A 14,948-nucleotide genomic window follows, 5' to 3' on the forward strand; every position below is an offset into this window, starting at 1 on the left:
GCACAACCGGAACTACGCGAAGTCCCCCACCCCGGGGAAGGCGCCCAGCACGCCTGGGAACTGTAGTCACAGCCGGGGAGTATCCTTTCCGGCTGGTAGGACGAGGCGCAGAGCATTCTGGGAGGGGCGATCGGTAGCGACTAATGAGGAAGGCATTGAGAGGCATCCCGGGAAGCGTAGTCCTTGCGTCGGGCCTGCTGTAGGTTGGTAGGGAGAGGGAAAAGCGGAGAAGAGCGGCTGGCGCGAGTAAGGCTCTGAGAAACCGGTGTAACCCTGGGACTGGGCCAAACCAAACCAAGCCAGCGAGGGGAGGTGGGTGGTAGGGCGTGAAGACTGCTTCGAGCCAAGCACCTAACACCGGGGAGAGGAGTCCGAGGGGGCCGGAAGGGGAAGGGACGGGATAGGGAGGGAGGAGCAGCCGCGGCAGGCGGGCGGGCTCCGGGCGGCTCCTGCCCCTCTGCTGCCATGGAAACGTTGACCCCGACCTCGACCGTGTCCCTCTCCTTTCCCCCGTCGGACCCCACTGACGTGAGAGGAATAGGTCAGCTCTCGCGTTTTACAGATGGAGAAACTTAGGGTTGGGGAGCGGACCCGGCTTGGAGGTTGGGTCTCTCCCCACACCCCCCACGTTGGCCATCATTTCCTTTCCCAGCGTTCCTCCTCTTCTCCCCCTCTCAGTAAGGAGACGGCAAAAATAAATATCCATGGCGGGGAATGGGAGCCCCTGAGAAATTGCTGTCCCTTTTGAAACCACTGTACTTGTGCGGAGCCAGCCGCTCGGTCCCTCTCTCCGAGCCCTGGCCACGAACTCTGGATTAAAGCGGGAATGGAGAGCGTGCAGTCTGCACAGAATTCCACACAGTAGATCATGCGCTGGCGTGCACACTTGTTGAGGAACCTCGGTCCATCCTGGGTCAATCACTATTCTTTACTGCAAGAAAAGGAGGCGCTGTATCATATCCAGAAAGGTTGTTAAATCGATCCTGATCATTGGGGAAGTTAACATTGCTGATAGGAATCCGTTAGGAGAGGAGAGAAAAAAATGCAGAAATGACATCATAAAAAATCATTAAAACTTTTTAAGGATATGAAAAGTCAAAAAAAAAAGGCACATTAAAATTGAGATCATGAAGCTAAACAAGACCCTAGGATTGTTGATTTGTGATCATGTGATCTTCTAAAGATATCTTAGTACGAATCTATACAATTGTTTATTGATTTTTTGTTACTTAAAAAGTGGTTTGCGTCGAGTTATCCTATGTGTATGCGTCAGAGAACTTTCATTAGGATTAGGAAGCCAAGCACTTTTGCAATCATTTTGAAATGAAATCTTAATTATGCTTTTAAAGGTGATCACAAATCCATAAAAACCCACTTGAAGGGCATTAAACCGATTGTTACTATCTATTCCATAAATGGTAATTCATTATGAATTAAGGAAAGTCTGTCAACTTTGTACATTTCCCTGACAATGCTTTATTAAAGAACTCTTGATTTTATATCAGAATCATTAATATCTGATGCTTCCTGTAGGTTTGTGTATATTTATGGTATCATTGTGTGGCTTTTATGTTTGTTTGCAGACACATCTATCACCACCAGAATATGGTGGAGCTTCTTCCTTCTGCCTAAATTTTGACAGCTCAGTGGATTTGGCTTATAGGTGTTGAACTATTACCAGAATGCTCCGTCGAAAACCTACTCGCCTGGAGCTGAAGCTAGATGACATTGAAGAATTTGAGAGTATCCGAAAGGATCTAGAGGTAAGCTGCTACAGCTTGCGGATTGTTTTATTTTTGTTTGTTTGTTTGTTTTTGCTGAGGCAGTTGGGGTTAAGTGACTCGTCCAGGGTCAAACAGCTAGAAGTGTTAAGTGAGATCGCATTTGAACTCAGGTCCTCCTGACCTCAGGGCTGTGCTGTGTCCACTGCGCCACCTAGCGGCCCCTTGGGGGATTTTTTAGGGGGATTTGCTATCTTAGTCTAAATATTCTATCTAGGAGACTATTTCAGTTGGGAGAAGAATCCTAAAAAGAGTTTTTAGGGTAGATGTCCACATCATTACTTGAAAGAACCTTGACTTGAAAATCACTTCACAGAAAAATAAGCACTTTTATACAGGATACATGTATAAATTTGAAACAATAAAAAATTTTATATTATGTAGCAAGAAGGGCAAACCACACATGAATCTGAAACTGGATCATTTTGCATGCAGTAGTGAATTTGAATAGATTTTATTATGTATTTTAAAAGTTTGATGGGGTGCCAAGTGGTATGGTGGTTTGAGTCTGGAGTCAGGAAGACCTGAGTTTAAATATAATCTCAGACATTAGTTTTGTGACCTTGGGCAAGTCATATAACCCTGTTTGCCTCAGTTTCCTCATCTCAAAAAAGAGATGGCAAACTACTTGAGTGTCTTTCCCAAAAAATATCCCAGATGAGGTTATAAAGAGTCAAACACAATTGAAAATAACAAAACTAACCAAGATTGAACAAAAAAAGCTTGAATTTTATTATATCTCATTAATTATATATATTTATTCTAAAAATTGTATTTTCTCTATTATTAAAATGTTTTGTAAACCCACTTTCCTTTCCTCTAAAGGACTGTAGAATGCTTTCAGCATCATAATTTTTAATTTTAATAAACCTGGGCCTCTGGCATGTCATCATCCTTTACTCCATATTTGTATGAAGGCTTTCAGTATGACTCCTTGTTGGGAATGCACCCTGATTTGCCTGCTGTTGGCGATGTGTGTTGGGTATAAAGGAATGTTACAGACTCCATGATTTCAGAACAAAGTCAGAGATCTTAAGTGAAGGGTCCATATGAGGACCAGAAAACACAGTTTGGGACACAGTCTCATTTTAAAAAAGAGAACCACAAATGTCAAATTGAAGAACTAGAAGTGAACCACAGAGTTTGGGCACAGGGCTAGGGAAAATAGAGCTTTACAGGTTTCATGCCAGGAATTCAGGTTTCCCAGAACCTAGGAGCCAGAATTCTGGTTTTCTCTGGTGATTTCCTCTTTGGGAGCTTCACATACCAATGAAATCACTGGTTGAACCCAACCCTCCCACCCACCCAATCAATTTCCAAAGTTTTTTGGAGACTAAGTCTTAGGAGGCTGATTTCAGACAAGCTTGGAGAGACTTACATGATCTGCTGCTAAGTGAAATGAATAGAATCAAGAGAGCATTGTACACAGCAACATTAAAATTATGTGATGATAAGCTGTGATGGACTTGGTCTTTCCAAAAAGGAGTAATTTAAGGCAATTTCAATAGACTTGTGATGGAAAGAGCCATCTGCATCCAGGGAAAGATTGAAGATGAATCACAGCATAATATTTTGACCCTTTTTTGCTGTTTGCTTTCTTTTGCTTTCTCATTTTTCCCCTTTTGACCTGATTTTTCTTGTGCAGCATGATAAATGTAGAAATATGTTCAGAAGAATTGCACATATTTAACCTGTATTGTGTTGCTGTTTAGGGGAAGAGGAAAGATTTGGAAAACATGGCTTTGTAAGGGTGAATGTTTAAAACTATCTTTTCATGTATTTTGAAAAATAAAAAAACTATTTTTTAAAAAGAGAATAAGTCTTGGGGGTGGGGGGGACAGTCAGAAGCTTTGGTTGTAATGAGGCTTATGAAATGCCAGCATGTTGAACTTTGATTCTGCTGCATCAGCTAACCAATGTTGAGTCACTAGTATCACCAATACAGTTAACATGAAGATTTACCCAATCAGCAGGGCAGGTGGACATTACAAGAAAATTCAGCTAGCTTAAAACATTGGGTTTGCTATAGAAGTCACTCAGGTTGGTGCACTGCCACATTTTGAGATCTAGAACCCAGTTCTGTGTCATGCATACCTAGGCTTTTCAGATGACTATTTCTTAGGGCTGATGTATCCATAGTCAGACTCTAATCACTAAATTAGATGTTTGCACAGCGAAAGTTGACTTTGGGAAGTACATGGAGTGGTGGTGATAGTGATAGAGGAATACTGCCTAAAAAGATTCACGTAGCAACAGTGAATAACTATTTCATTTAGCAATTTTCTTTTCTTTCATGGCTTGAAGCAATGTATATAGTAACACTTGTGTGTATGTGTGTCCTGTAAAAGAATATATTTGCCTTCTGATATATGTAGATCACATGTCAGGAAGCCAATTAAGGCAGTCTCTGGTCTGTTTTACACAGTGATTTCAGAAGCTTGATTTTTAGTTTTTCCCCCAACCTCCCCCCAAAAAGCCTTTTGTTGTTGTTGTTCAGTCATGTCTGACTCTATGACCTGATTTGAAGTTTTCTTGTTGAAGACACTAGACTGGTTGGAGCTCATTTTACAGATGATGAAATGGAGCAAACAGGCAAGTGACTTGCCTAGGATCACACAGCCAATAAATATCTGGGGCTGGATTTGAACTTATAAAATTGTGTCTTTTTGACACTTAGGCCCATCACTCTATCCATTATGCCACAGAGCTGCCCTAAAAATCTCCTTGAGCAGAAATTTAATTATATTATTTATTAGTGGTATAGGTTGGAGATCTAGTAAACCTGGAGAGATTGGGTTTTTGGTTTTTTTTTTTTTTAAACTTGTGTCTTATGGAAAGTATTTGCTCAGATAAAATATTTTGAATTTACTATTTTTAAATGATCAGAGTAAGCAATAGCAGAATAATGAAATATAGAGGCAGTTAGATATCATGGTGGATAGAATACTGGAAGTAGATTCAAGAAGATTAAAGTTCAAATATGGTTTCAGAGACTTGCTTTATGACCTGGACCAGTCACTTAGCCTCTATCTGTTTCCTTTTCTGTAAAATGGGGATAGTAATTACACTTATTTCCCAGAGTTGTGAATACAAAATGAGATCATATTTGTAAAATACTTTACAAACCTTAAAGTATTAAATAAACATCATCATATAGTAATTTAACTATCTAATGAAAGGTTTCAGATTTAATATGTTTTCATCATTACCTCTTAGGAAGCTATTATCATTTTCAGTTTTATTAATTTTCATAATCAAGATAGAGAAGTTTAAGATACTTATTCTATTCACTAGTCTGCTCATTTTAAAAAGATAAGTAAAAAAAAAAGTAAGTGAAGCAGAGAATTTGTAAATTCAAGGTAGTCATTTTGTGAGTGAGTGCAAAGGTTTTTTTTAAAAGGTATTTATTTACCAGACTTTATCAAAATATTGAAAGAATTAAGGCTTTTGTTAATATAATAAAAAAGTAATATTGTTCCAGTGTGAATCTTACTGCAGGTAGGGTCAGCTGCAAAGGTATTGTTTTAGCTTCCTTTTTCTTTATCATGAGTATTCTGAACAGTACACTAACTCATTCATGCATTATTTCTAAATTTTTTCTATTTTCAGACCCGTAAAAAACAAAGAGAAGAGGTGGATGTAGTGGGAGCCAGTGATGGGGAAGGAGCTATTGGCCTGAGCAGTGACCACAAGACCCGAGAACAAATGATCAATGACCGAATTGGTTATAAGCCTCAGCCCAAACCCAATAATCGTTCATCTCAGTTTGGAAGCTTTGAGTTTTAGAATTTATAGAAAAAATTTTCCTCTGCAAGCCTTTGAAAAAGCAATGAGGTGAAGGAAAAGTTAAAATATTTACAGAACTGAATGCTTAAAGATTATCAAAATAATTTGACTTCTTGAGATCCTAGTGAGGCTTAGTTTCTTTATTCAAGAAAAATTTGAACTCTTCTGGAATATTGTCATCTTCCTCTACAGAGAAATTGTATTTTGTTTTTTAAAATAAAGACAAGAAATAAATAAGTAAAAACAAAAATAAAGACAATTTTAGAAAATGAAAATGTTTGAGTCGATTACCAATGAGTGGGAACTTATGTTTTAGCCCCAAGAATCCAAGTGGATGTTGCTTTGGAAAATAAAAAAAAAAAATTTCTCCATTAGAAGCTACAATAAATGAAGTTTTTGTCATTTGGTAATACACTTGATGAAGGCATAATAGTATCTGGAGGTACCCTTTCAGGCTAGGGTAGTGTCATCCTTTTCGTATCTAAGTAGTTTTCTTTGTGCTTTTCTTACTTTCTTCAAAAGTTATGGACAAGTCCAGATGATTTTCCTTTGGCTCAGGATTTCCTGAAACTTTCTCCATGCCCTTGGGGAGGCTAAGTTTGTGGCAGGTCCCATTTTCAAACTGCCTTACACCTTCCCCTTCTTTCTTTCATTTTCCTTTTCCAATCTTCAACTGGAAAACAAAGGAAAACATAACCAACCCTTGTAAGAAATAAACAAGCAAAATAAATATCTGTTTTGCCATGTCTAAAATCAGATCTCATTCCGTATCTTTCAGCTACTACTTCTCTACCTTCAGCTTCCAGAGGAAGTGGGAAGAGAAGAGATAGGTGCCCCATGTGTCTCCAGCTTCTGGAGAAAGAAGAGGAGGATATATTACCTTCCTCCCCTGCTATTTCCCACCTAGACTCCTGCCTTCTGTGAGAGTGGAATGTGGAGAGGTGGCCATCTTACCATTGCATCTTGAGCATTTCCTTTTTAGTCTCAAGCCTCATGTGGAAGAAATGCCATTCCATCACACCAGTCTCCTGTTCTGAGATGAGGGAGAGGGAGCCATCCACCAATCAGGTGTCCTGCCTTGGGAGAAGAAGAGTATTCATTACCATTTCTGCTCCAAGTTCTTATTTCCTCATTTGAATTGCCCAGTGCTCTGAAGGGATTGAGATCATAATACTATTGACAATGAAAATATATAAACTTTTCACTTAAATGATTTAACACCTTACCCCCTCCCCATCTCCATGATTCTGAATCCTAGTAGATTGTCATCTACTTTTCCTGATTGCCCAGAGGATGATTCCTTATATACATACATAGATATACCCAACCAAATCTCAACTAAAAGTTTCCCATCCCTTCCACTGTATCTTCTGGAATGCCTGTTCCAAGGGAACAAATATTTTCATCTTAATATATATATAAATTTTATATTACATTATAAATTAAATTATATATTTATATTATACATATAATATATATATATAATATTATATATGTATATATATATAATATGATTTTATATATATACACAAAATTCTTTCTATTTTCTGGCTCTCATTGAGACCTCGCTCCCAGTATTGGCTGTACTATTATTCATTCCCCATTCTTCCCCTTCTTACTCCCCAACTTCTTCCCGAACCCCAAACATAATACTCCTTATTTGCCATTGTTACTTTTAGGTCTTCCTTAATGAGTCTAATACCTGGTTCACCATCTTTCTTTCCTTCCCAACTCCTGTTCTACTATGGGACTTCAGCATAAAGATTGATAGATACCCCCTTTAGTTGATACTCTCAGGTCCTCAATTTAATTTTCCATGATCTACTCCTCTATCTTATTTCAGAGAAAGATGAACATATCCTTGATTTTGCCAGTATCCATAAATGAATCACCTGAATTCATGAACTCAAATTTCTTTGTCTGATTATAGATGATTGGCCTTCCACCTTTCTCTGAGCCTCCCAAAACCAAACCCTTCTCTTAATCTACACCATGAGCTCCAATCCTTTAATTCAGTTCTCTCCCTGGCCATCACCCCCATATTAGCCACTCATTCAATCAACAAGCATTTGTTAGGGGCTTAATATGTGCCAGACTACTGTGCTAAGAGTTGGGGATACAAAGAAAGGCAAAAACATTATGTCTCCAAAAACTTAACATCTTAATAAAGAAATTATATACAAAATTTAGTACATATAAGATACGAAGAGTTGATTGGAAGTCATCTCTTAAAAGGCAGGTACTACCTGTTTGAGCTGAGTCTTGAAGGAAGCCAGGGAAGCTAAAGGGGAGAGCATTCCAGGCATAGGCTAAAGCATGTGACAAGGAGTAAAGTAATTTTGGCATTTTTCCCCTCCATTACATTTTTAAATTTTGAATTTAAGAAATATAATAACCATTTCCAAAGCATAATGGAAAAAGATTTCCCTGCAAATCTATTGTGTTCTATTATTTTCCTTTTAAATATATAATAAAGTTATATCTTTTTTTCATCTCTCCTTCCCCCTCATGGCCACCATGAGACATAAATTATACAATGTTCTCTTGGATTTACTTGTTTTGTTCTTCATTACTTTCATACAACTCTTTCCATGTTTTTCTAAAATCATTGAGCTCATTATTTCTCATAGCACAGTAGTGAATCATATCAACACAATCATATATCACAACTTGTTTAGCTATTCCACAACTGACAGCCTACAAAATCTAGTTATTTGCCTACCATAAGGAAAAATGCTATAAATATTTGTGAACATATGGGTTCTTTCTTTTTGCCCTGATAATCTTGGGAAATTCCAGAGTCAAAGGGTATAGGCACCATGAAGGGTATCGAATTCTCCAAAATCTAAAAAGAAGGGAGGGATGGGCAGACAAAGAAGCAAAGGGTGAGGGAAAAAGACAAGGGAGGGATTTATGGGTGGGTGGAGGTTAAGTAATAGCAAGGCAAATTAAGCAGAATTAAAGCAGAGTCAGAAAGGATAGGAAAGATGTATGTATACGTATATACTTGCATATATACACATAAATATGTCCTTTCTTAACTATAGCCTGCTTGGGGATCAGAAGGGGATAAAAAAGATGTGCAGCAGAGAACAAAAGAAAAATTTACAAGGAAGTAAAGAAAAGATGGACACTTAGGAATATAATTTCTTTTATTAATATACTTTCATGAACTGGTAATCTGTTGTTATATATTTTGAATCCTCCCTGATGTTCTGCTGAGCACATGACAGTGTTGTCTTTTATTTCTTTTTTTTTTTTTTTTTTTTTGGTATTCTGTCTTTTAAAATAAATTAGGGTAAACAAAGGGTACAAGCAGTTTTATAATTCTTTGGGCATAATTAGAAAGTGCTCTCCAAAATGATTGTATTAATCCACTATTAGTTATTATCCCAATTTTTCCATATTCCCTCTAATATTTGTCGTTTTCCCCTTCTTGTTTTAGCCAATCTGATAGATGTAAAATGATGTCTCAAGGTTGTTTTTAATTTGCGTTTCTCTAATAATAAACCAATATTGCTAACCCTCCTTCCTTTACATTTTTTCATTAGTTCCTTTGATTTTCTTGACTTTTGTTCTTCCAAATGAATTGTTATTAATTTTTTTTTAACTCAGCAAAATAATTTTTTGGTAATTTAATTAGGATGGCATTGAACATAAAGATTAATTTAGGTAAAAGCGTAAGTTTTTCAAAGCCAAACAAAAGATCTTATTTTTGATCTTGGAGGTAATATAGAGCCACTGTCAGTAAATATTTTTAGAATTGATAATATGTGACTCTTAATAGGTGTAGCTAGGATGCAACACTGGCCCTGGAATCAGGAAGACTCATCTTCATGAGTTCAAATCCTGCCTCTAATACATACTAGCTGTGTGATCCTGGGCAAGTCACTTAAATGTTTGCCTCAATTCCTCATTTGTAAAATATATTGGAAAAGGAAATGGCAAACCACTCCAGTATCTTTGCCAAGAAAACCCTCAATGGGGTTATGAAGAGTCAGATATGACTGAAATGATTCAAGAACAACCAAAACTGCTATCTTGTCTATGCCAGACTAATTAAAAACAACTTTCTTAACTTGGCAGTCTCTTCTTCAAAGTATTTACTGAAATTACAATTAAATATTTCAACTCTTCACCCAAAACTCTGATCCTCATAAATTAATCAAAGTGTTAATCATTTTGCACAAAAACAATTATTTCCCAATTCCAGAATGAGTAATTACTCCCAAATGCTGTTTTATCTTCCCAGATCATTACACAATCAAGTTCTCTGTAGGTTATTAAAGACAAAATTTTACTGCCCATTCGCAATCCCATAAAAACTAGAGAACTACATATTGCTGTCAGCTTCCCTCTGATAAACCCTTATTTAATTATCACTAATCTCCCACTCTTACACTAATTAAAAAAGCTGCCCAAAGTGGTTTTCACTGCAAAATTAATTATATATACTGAAAGGTCTATTCTAAAACAAAGTCATGCCAGAGCAACTAAGAATTCTACCTGAAAACTAGCAGAGTCCATTATTTTCTAGCTATGTCTAGGTATCATATCAGTAGAAGTGATCTGGAAGGTCAGTCTCTACTTTCTTCATCTTTACCCAGAGTGAACCAGTTCAACTCAATTATTGTCTTCTTCTTTTGAGCCCCTTTCCCCCTTATTATTCATACTCTGCTAATCTTCCATCTTGAATAACTCCCCTCAGCCACTGCCTTTGTTCCTATATACCAACTACTGAGTGAAGTGGAAGAAAAATCACTCCACCTTCTTGACCAGGGCCTGTACATGTTTATGTTACATAACTTGAGCCAGGTCTCACTGCTGCTAAACAATCCTTTTGCATTACCCTAATTCACAATTCCACTTTCCACACTGATCCTTTCAAACCTTTTCATCTCTTTCCAAATCTCCCATGGTTTTCCCCTCTACTACTCTCTAAGCTGAGAATATTGCCTTATATTGTTTTTTTTTTTTAAATTAAATCTTTTTATTTTTTAAAACAGGCAGCTAGGGAGCGCAGTGGATACAGCACTAGCCCTGAAGTTCAAATGGACCTGAGTTCAGTTGCCCTAAAATATTTAACACTTCACTTAACCCCAATTGCCTCATCGGTGAGGGGGGAGAAGTATGATCAATTCTTCAACATTAGTCCTTGCAAAACCATGTATACCAATTCCCTCCTCTTCCCCCACTCCTTCACCTAGTTGACAAGTAGTCCAGTATATTTTAAACATGGTAGAAATATATGTTAAATCCAATATATGCATACATATTTATACAATTATCTTGCTGCACAAGAAAAATCAAATCAAACCAGAAAAATAAAATAAGAAGCAAAATAAAATGCAAGCAAACAACAGAGAGTGAAAAAGTTATATTGTAGTCCACACTCAGTTCCCACAGTCATCACAGAACAATTGGAACTGGTTTGAATCATCTTGTTGTTGAAGAGAGCCTCATCCATCAGAACTACTCATAGTATAGTCTTGTTGCTGTGTATAATGAAATCCTGCTTCTGCTCATTTCATTTAGCACTAATTCATGTAAGAATCTCCATTGCCTTATGTTTTACAGAAAAAAATAAGGCTATTTGCTGAAAGCTCTTCCATATCTCACACCATCCACATGACATGTGGCAGCTAGATGATATAAGGGATTAAGCACCAGGCCTGGAATCAGGAGGACCTGAGTTCAAATTCAACTTCAGACACTGTGTGACCTTGGGCAAGCCACTTAATCCTACTAGCTTGTTTCTTCATTTGTAAAATGAGCTGGAAATGGAAATGGCAAATCATTTGCAGTATTCAAATGCCTTCTGTCACTATGACATTCTTCATCTCTTCCCAAATGATGAGGTAGCTCTTCTCTATACCAAGGGAAACCTCTACTTGGGTTAAGTCATCCCATTCCATCCTATTTGGTCCAGCAAATTATCCCTCTGTCTTTTCAATCCTTCCATTAATCTTTAATCTCTCCTTATTGGCTGCCTTGCTACTACCTACAAACATATCCAAGTTTTCCCCATTCTCAAAACAAAAGCCCTTTCTTATTCTGATCATCTATCTGCTCTTTTTTTTCTGCTATTGTCTCATACCTCTCCTACATTTTAATGGCTTTGAAAAGACCATCCACAACAGCTATGTCTACTTATTTTATTTTCATTCTCTTCTTCTTAACTCCTTATAGTCTTAACTCTATTCTCATTCAGCCAAAAAATTTTCCAAAGTTACCAATTATCTTAAAAAAAAAAAAAAAAAAAGACATATGGTTTACATAATTTCAATTCTTACTCATGATGTGGATTAAGATTCCTTCCTAATTCCCAGCCCCCATGAATTCCAATGGGAGATATCCGGGCTCTGGGCTGTCCCAGCCCCCATTCTAATGATCTGCTCAGGTTTCCCAACCCCCACAAACAGCTTCCTCCTTATCTAAAAACCCATTGAATTCTATTCAAATTCTAACCCTGGCTGAATCTCAAGCCAGAGGCCAATCTGGGACTCCATCCAGGAGCCCCTTTAAATTATAAAAAAGAGAACCCTGGAGTCCACTCTTTGCAGAGCACCAAATATGGCATCCTTATGATGTCAAGGGTTTCTGCCCACCCAACCTGTAACTCCAGTACTCTCTTATCTCTTCCTTCAACTTTACTAACTAAACTATACTTCCAAACCCCATAATAAACCTCTTTTATCAATCTAGGTTTTGGGGCCTATAAATTCCTTTACAGGGGACTCTGCGCTGCTACTAGACCTCATTTAACTTTGTATTCTTGTGCCGAATCCAAAGGGGTTGCAGAGGAGCTCTATTTGATTCCCTGTACCCCAAACCTGCCACTAGATCTAATTTCATTTAGATACACCTTACCTAATTCTCATCAATTATACATGTGAAGTCATGCAAAACATATTTCCATATTAGCTATGTTTGTATGTTTGTGGGAGAACCAAGAAAATAAAAGCACAAAAAAAAAAAAATGCTTCAAATTGTACTCAGAGACCATCTGGAAGTAGATATTTTTCATCATGAGTCCTTTAGAATTGTCATAGATAACTGTTTTAATCAATGTAGATAGATCTTTCATAGTTGGTTATTATTACAATATTGCTGTTACTATGTATAATGTTCTCCTGATTCTATTCCATTTTACATCAGTTCATCAGAAGTCTTCCTAAGTTTTTTCTGAAACTATTCCCTTTATTATTTCTTGCAGAACAACAATATTCCATTCCAATTATATGCCATAACTTGTTCAATCATTCCCCAATTGATGGGCACTCTCTCAATTTTCAGTTCTTTCCTACCACAAAAAGAACTGCTATAAATATTTTTGTACATATGGATCCTTTTTCTTTCATCTCCTTGGAATATAAACATAATAGTGATATTACTAGAGGGTGTGCAGTTTTACAATGCCTTGGGCATAGTTTCAAATTTTTCTTTGGAATGGTTGGATCAGCTTCAATGGTACATTTATGTTCTGTTTTCCCACATTCTCTCCAATACTTATTTCCCTTTTCTGCCATCTTAGTTAATCTAATGGGTATCTCAGTTGTTTTAATTTGCATTTCCCTAATTATTAGTGATTTAGTATATCTTTTCATATAATTGATAAGTTTATTTCTTCTGGAAACTACTTATTCATATCATTTGACTATTTATCAATTGGAGAATTGTTCCCATTTGCATAAATTTGACTCAGTTTCCTAAATATTCAAAAAATAAGACCTTTTAATAGAGAAACTTGCTGTAATTCTCCCCTCCTCCAAGTTTCTAGCTTTCCTTCTGATTTTGGCTACATTTGTTTTGTTTGTGTAAAACCTTTTTAATTTAATGTGATCATCTATCCCCTTTGATACTGTCTATCACCCTCTTTTCATACCCTTTTCTCTCTAGATTTTCAAGACACTATTCTTTCTTCATTCTCTTCCTATTTGAGCCCTGTTCAGTCTCCTTTGCTGATCTTCATCTAGCTCACATGCTCTAACTGTGGGTGTCCCTCAAGTTTCTATCTGGGACCCTTTTTTTTTTTTTACTATGTTAGTTGATGATCTTATCAGATTTATGGATTCAATTCTCATCTCTATACTGGTGATTTTCAAATCTACTTATACATCCCTAATCTCTGATCTTCAGGCTCACATCTTTAATTGTCTATTAGACATCTTGAATTGTATATCTTATGGGTGTCTTAAACTCAACATGCACAAAACAATTCATTATCTTTCTGCTAAAATTCTCCCCTCTTCCAAATGTTCCCATTTCTGTCAAACGTACCACCATCTTCTCAGTCACTCAAGCCTAAAACCTACATATCATGTTTAATTCCTTACTATGTCTTACCTATCCTCTGTTGTCCTCTATCCATTTCACCATTGTAATTTCTTTCAAATATGATCCCTTCTCTCCTTTGATACTGTCACCACCCTGATAGAGGTCTTCAGCATTTACATCTGCATTTGAATCTACATTCATTCACATTTACAATATGTATTTCTATCTTATTGTATTGCACTTTTTTCCTCTGTCCCTAATCCCAATCTTTAAGAAGGTAATGAGTAAATATGCTTAATATTGGGTATCTTTGCTTGATGAAACTTTCTCTGCCCCTTTCTAGCCCAAATCCAATCACAGATTCTTGTCCTTTCTTTCCTCATACATCTTTCTTTGATCTTGTCTTGAAGGGTTGAGTTGGAAGTGCAAGTGATGTCTGTTCCTACCATACTTTTTTTCTTTATAGTCATCTACTTGTCCCAAATGTGATCTAACACATTACCTTTAATGTAAACAGCCAAAAGTTCTATCACATGGGAAAACTTGGCACTATGCCTTCTGTTTCTATACCTGGCGCAAGGGTGGTGATTTATTACTGCCCTTCTGTCACCAAGAACCAGTCTTGTGAGTAAACTTCCCAAATTAAGTGAAATAAATCCACATACAAAACCATACTGGTGTCTACTTCTTTTACCAATTCTTTCCCCTAAAGATCTCACTTTGTTTTAAAATGCATGCTTCATTTCAACCAGGAATTCTGGTTGACTTTATGGCCCAGGGGGTCTGATCCAGCAATTTCTCAACCGGGTCTATATTCCCCCCAAAAAGGGGATGGAACTAAAATTTGAAGATGCCATCAGATGAGAGCAATGGCTGAATAAAATAGTATATGAATGTAGAGATATATTGTTCTATAAAAAAAATGAACAGGTTGATTTCAGAAAAGCCTAAACTGATGCTGATTGTAGTGAGGATTATGTGATTTTGTGAATAGCTGTGATAACTTGGCTCCATCAGTGTGGTGGTAGTTTAGGGCAATTCCAACAGACGTGGGATGGAAAATGCCATCCACATCCAGACAGAACTATGGAGCCTGAATGTGGA

General features: G+C 37.1%; 1 protein-coding gene and 1 long non-coding RNA gene across 6 annotated transcripts; one reads left to right on the forward strand and one right to left on the reverse strand.

The window, feature by feature from the left end:
• The first annotated feature begins 2 nt into the window (after window positions 1-2).
• Window positions 3-5,842, forward strand: CDC26 (cell division cycle 26). 5 transcript variants are annotated; one of them, XM_074293668.1, is made up of 3 exons: window positions 3-203; window positions 1,584-1,763; window positions 5,391-5,842. In XM_074293668.1, exons 2-3 carry the CDS (start codon window positions 1,683-1,685, stop codon window positions 5,565-5,567), a joined length of 258 nt encoding a protein of 85 aa, XP_074149769.1. In that variant the 5' UTR covers window positions 3-203; window positions 1,584-1,682; the 3' UTR covers window positions 5,568-5,842. The 5 variants fall into 5 exon arrangements, with proteins under 5 accessions (XP_074149769.1, XP_074149772.1, XP_074149770.1 ...); XM_074293671.1 differs by having other exon boundaries at window positions 5-199; XM_074293669.1 differs by having other exon boundaries at window positions 120-246.
• LOC141557673 (uncharacterized) lies at window positions 5,693-6,646 on the reverse strand. Its single transcript, XR_012486860.1, has 2 exons — window positions 6,522-6,646; window positions 5,693-6,240 (listed from the first exon to the last, which is right to left on the reverse strand). It is a non-coding gene; the product is annotated as an uncharacterized LOC141557673 (long non-coding RNA).
• Between the last annotated feature and the right edge of the window lie 8,302 nt (window positions 6,647-14,948).

The sequence above is a fragment of the Sminthopsis crassicaudata genome, chromosome 2 (assembly GCF_048593235.1).
Source record: "Sminthopsis crassicaudata isolate SCR6 chromosome 2, ASM4859323v1, whole genome shotgun sequence".
Lineage (NCBI taxonomy): Eukaryota > Metazoa > Chordata > Mammalia > Dasyuromorphia > Dasyuridae > Sminthopsis > Sminthopsis crassicaudata.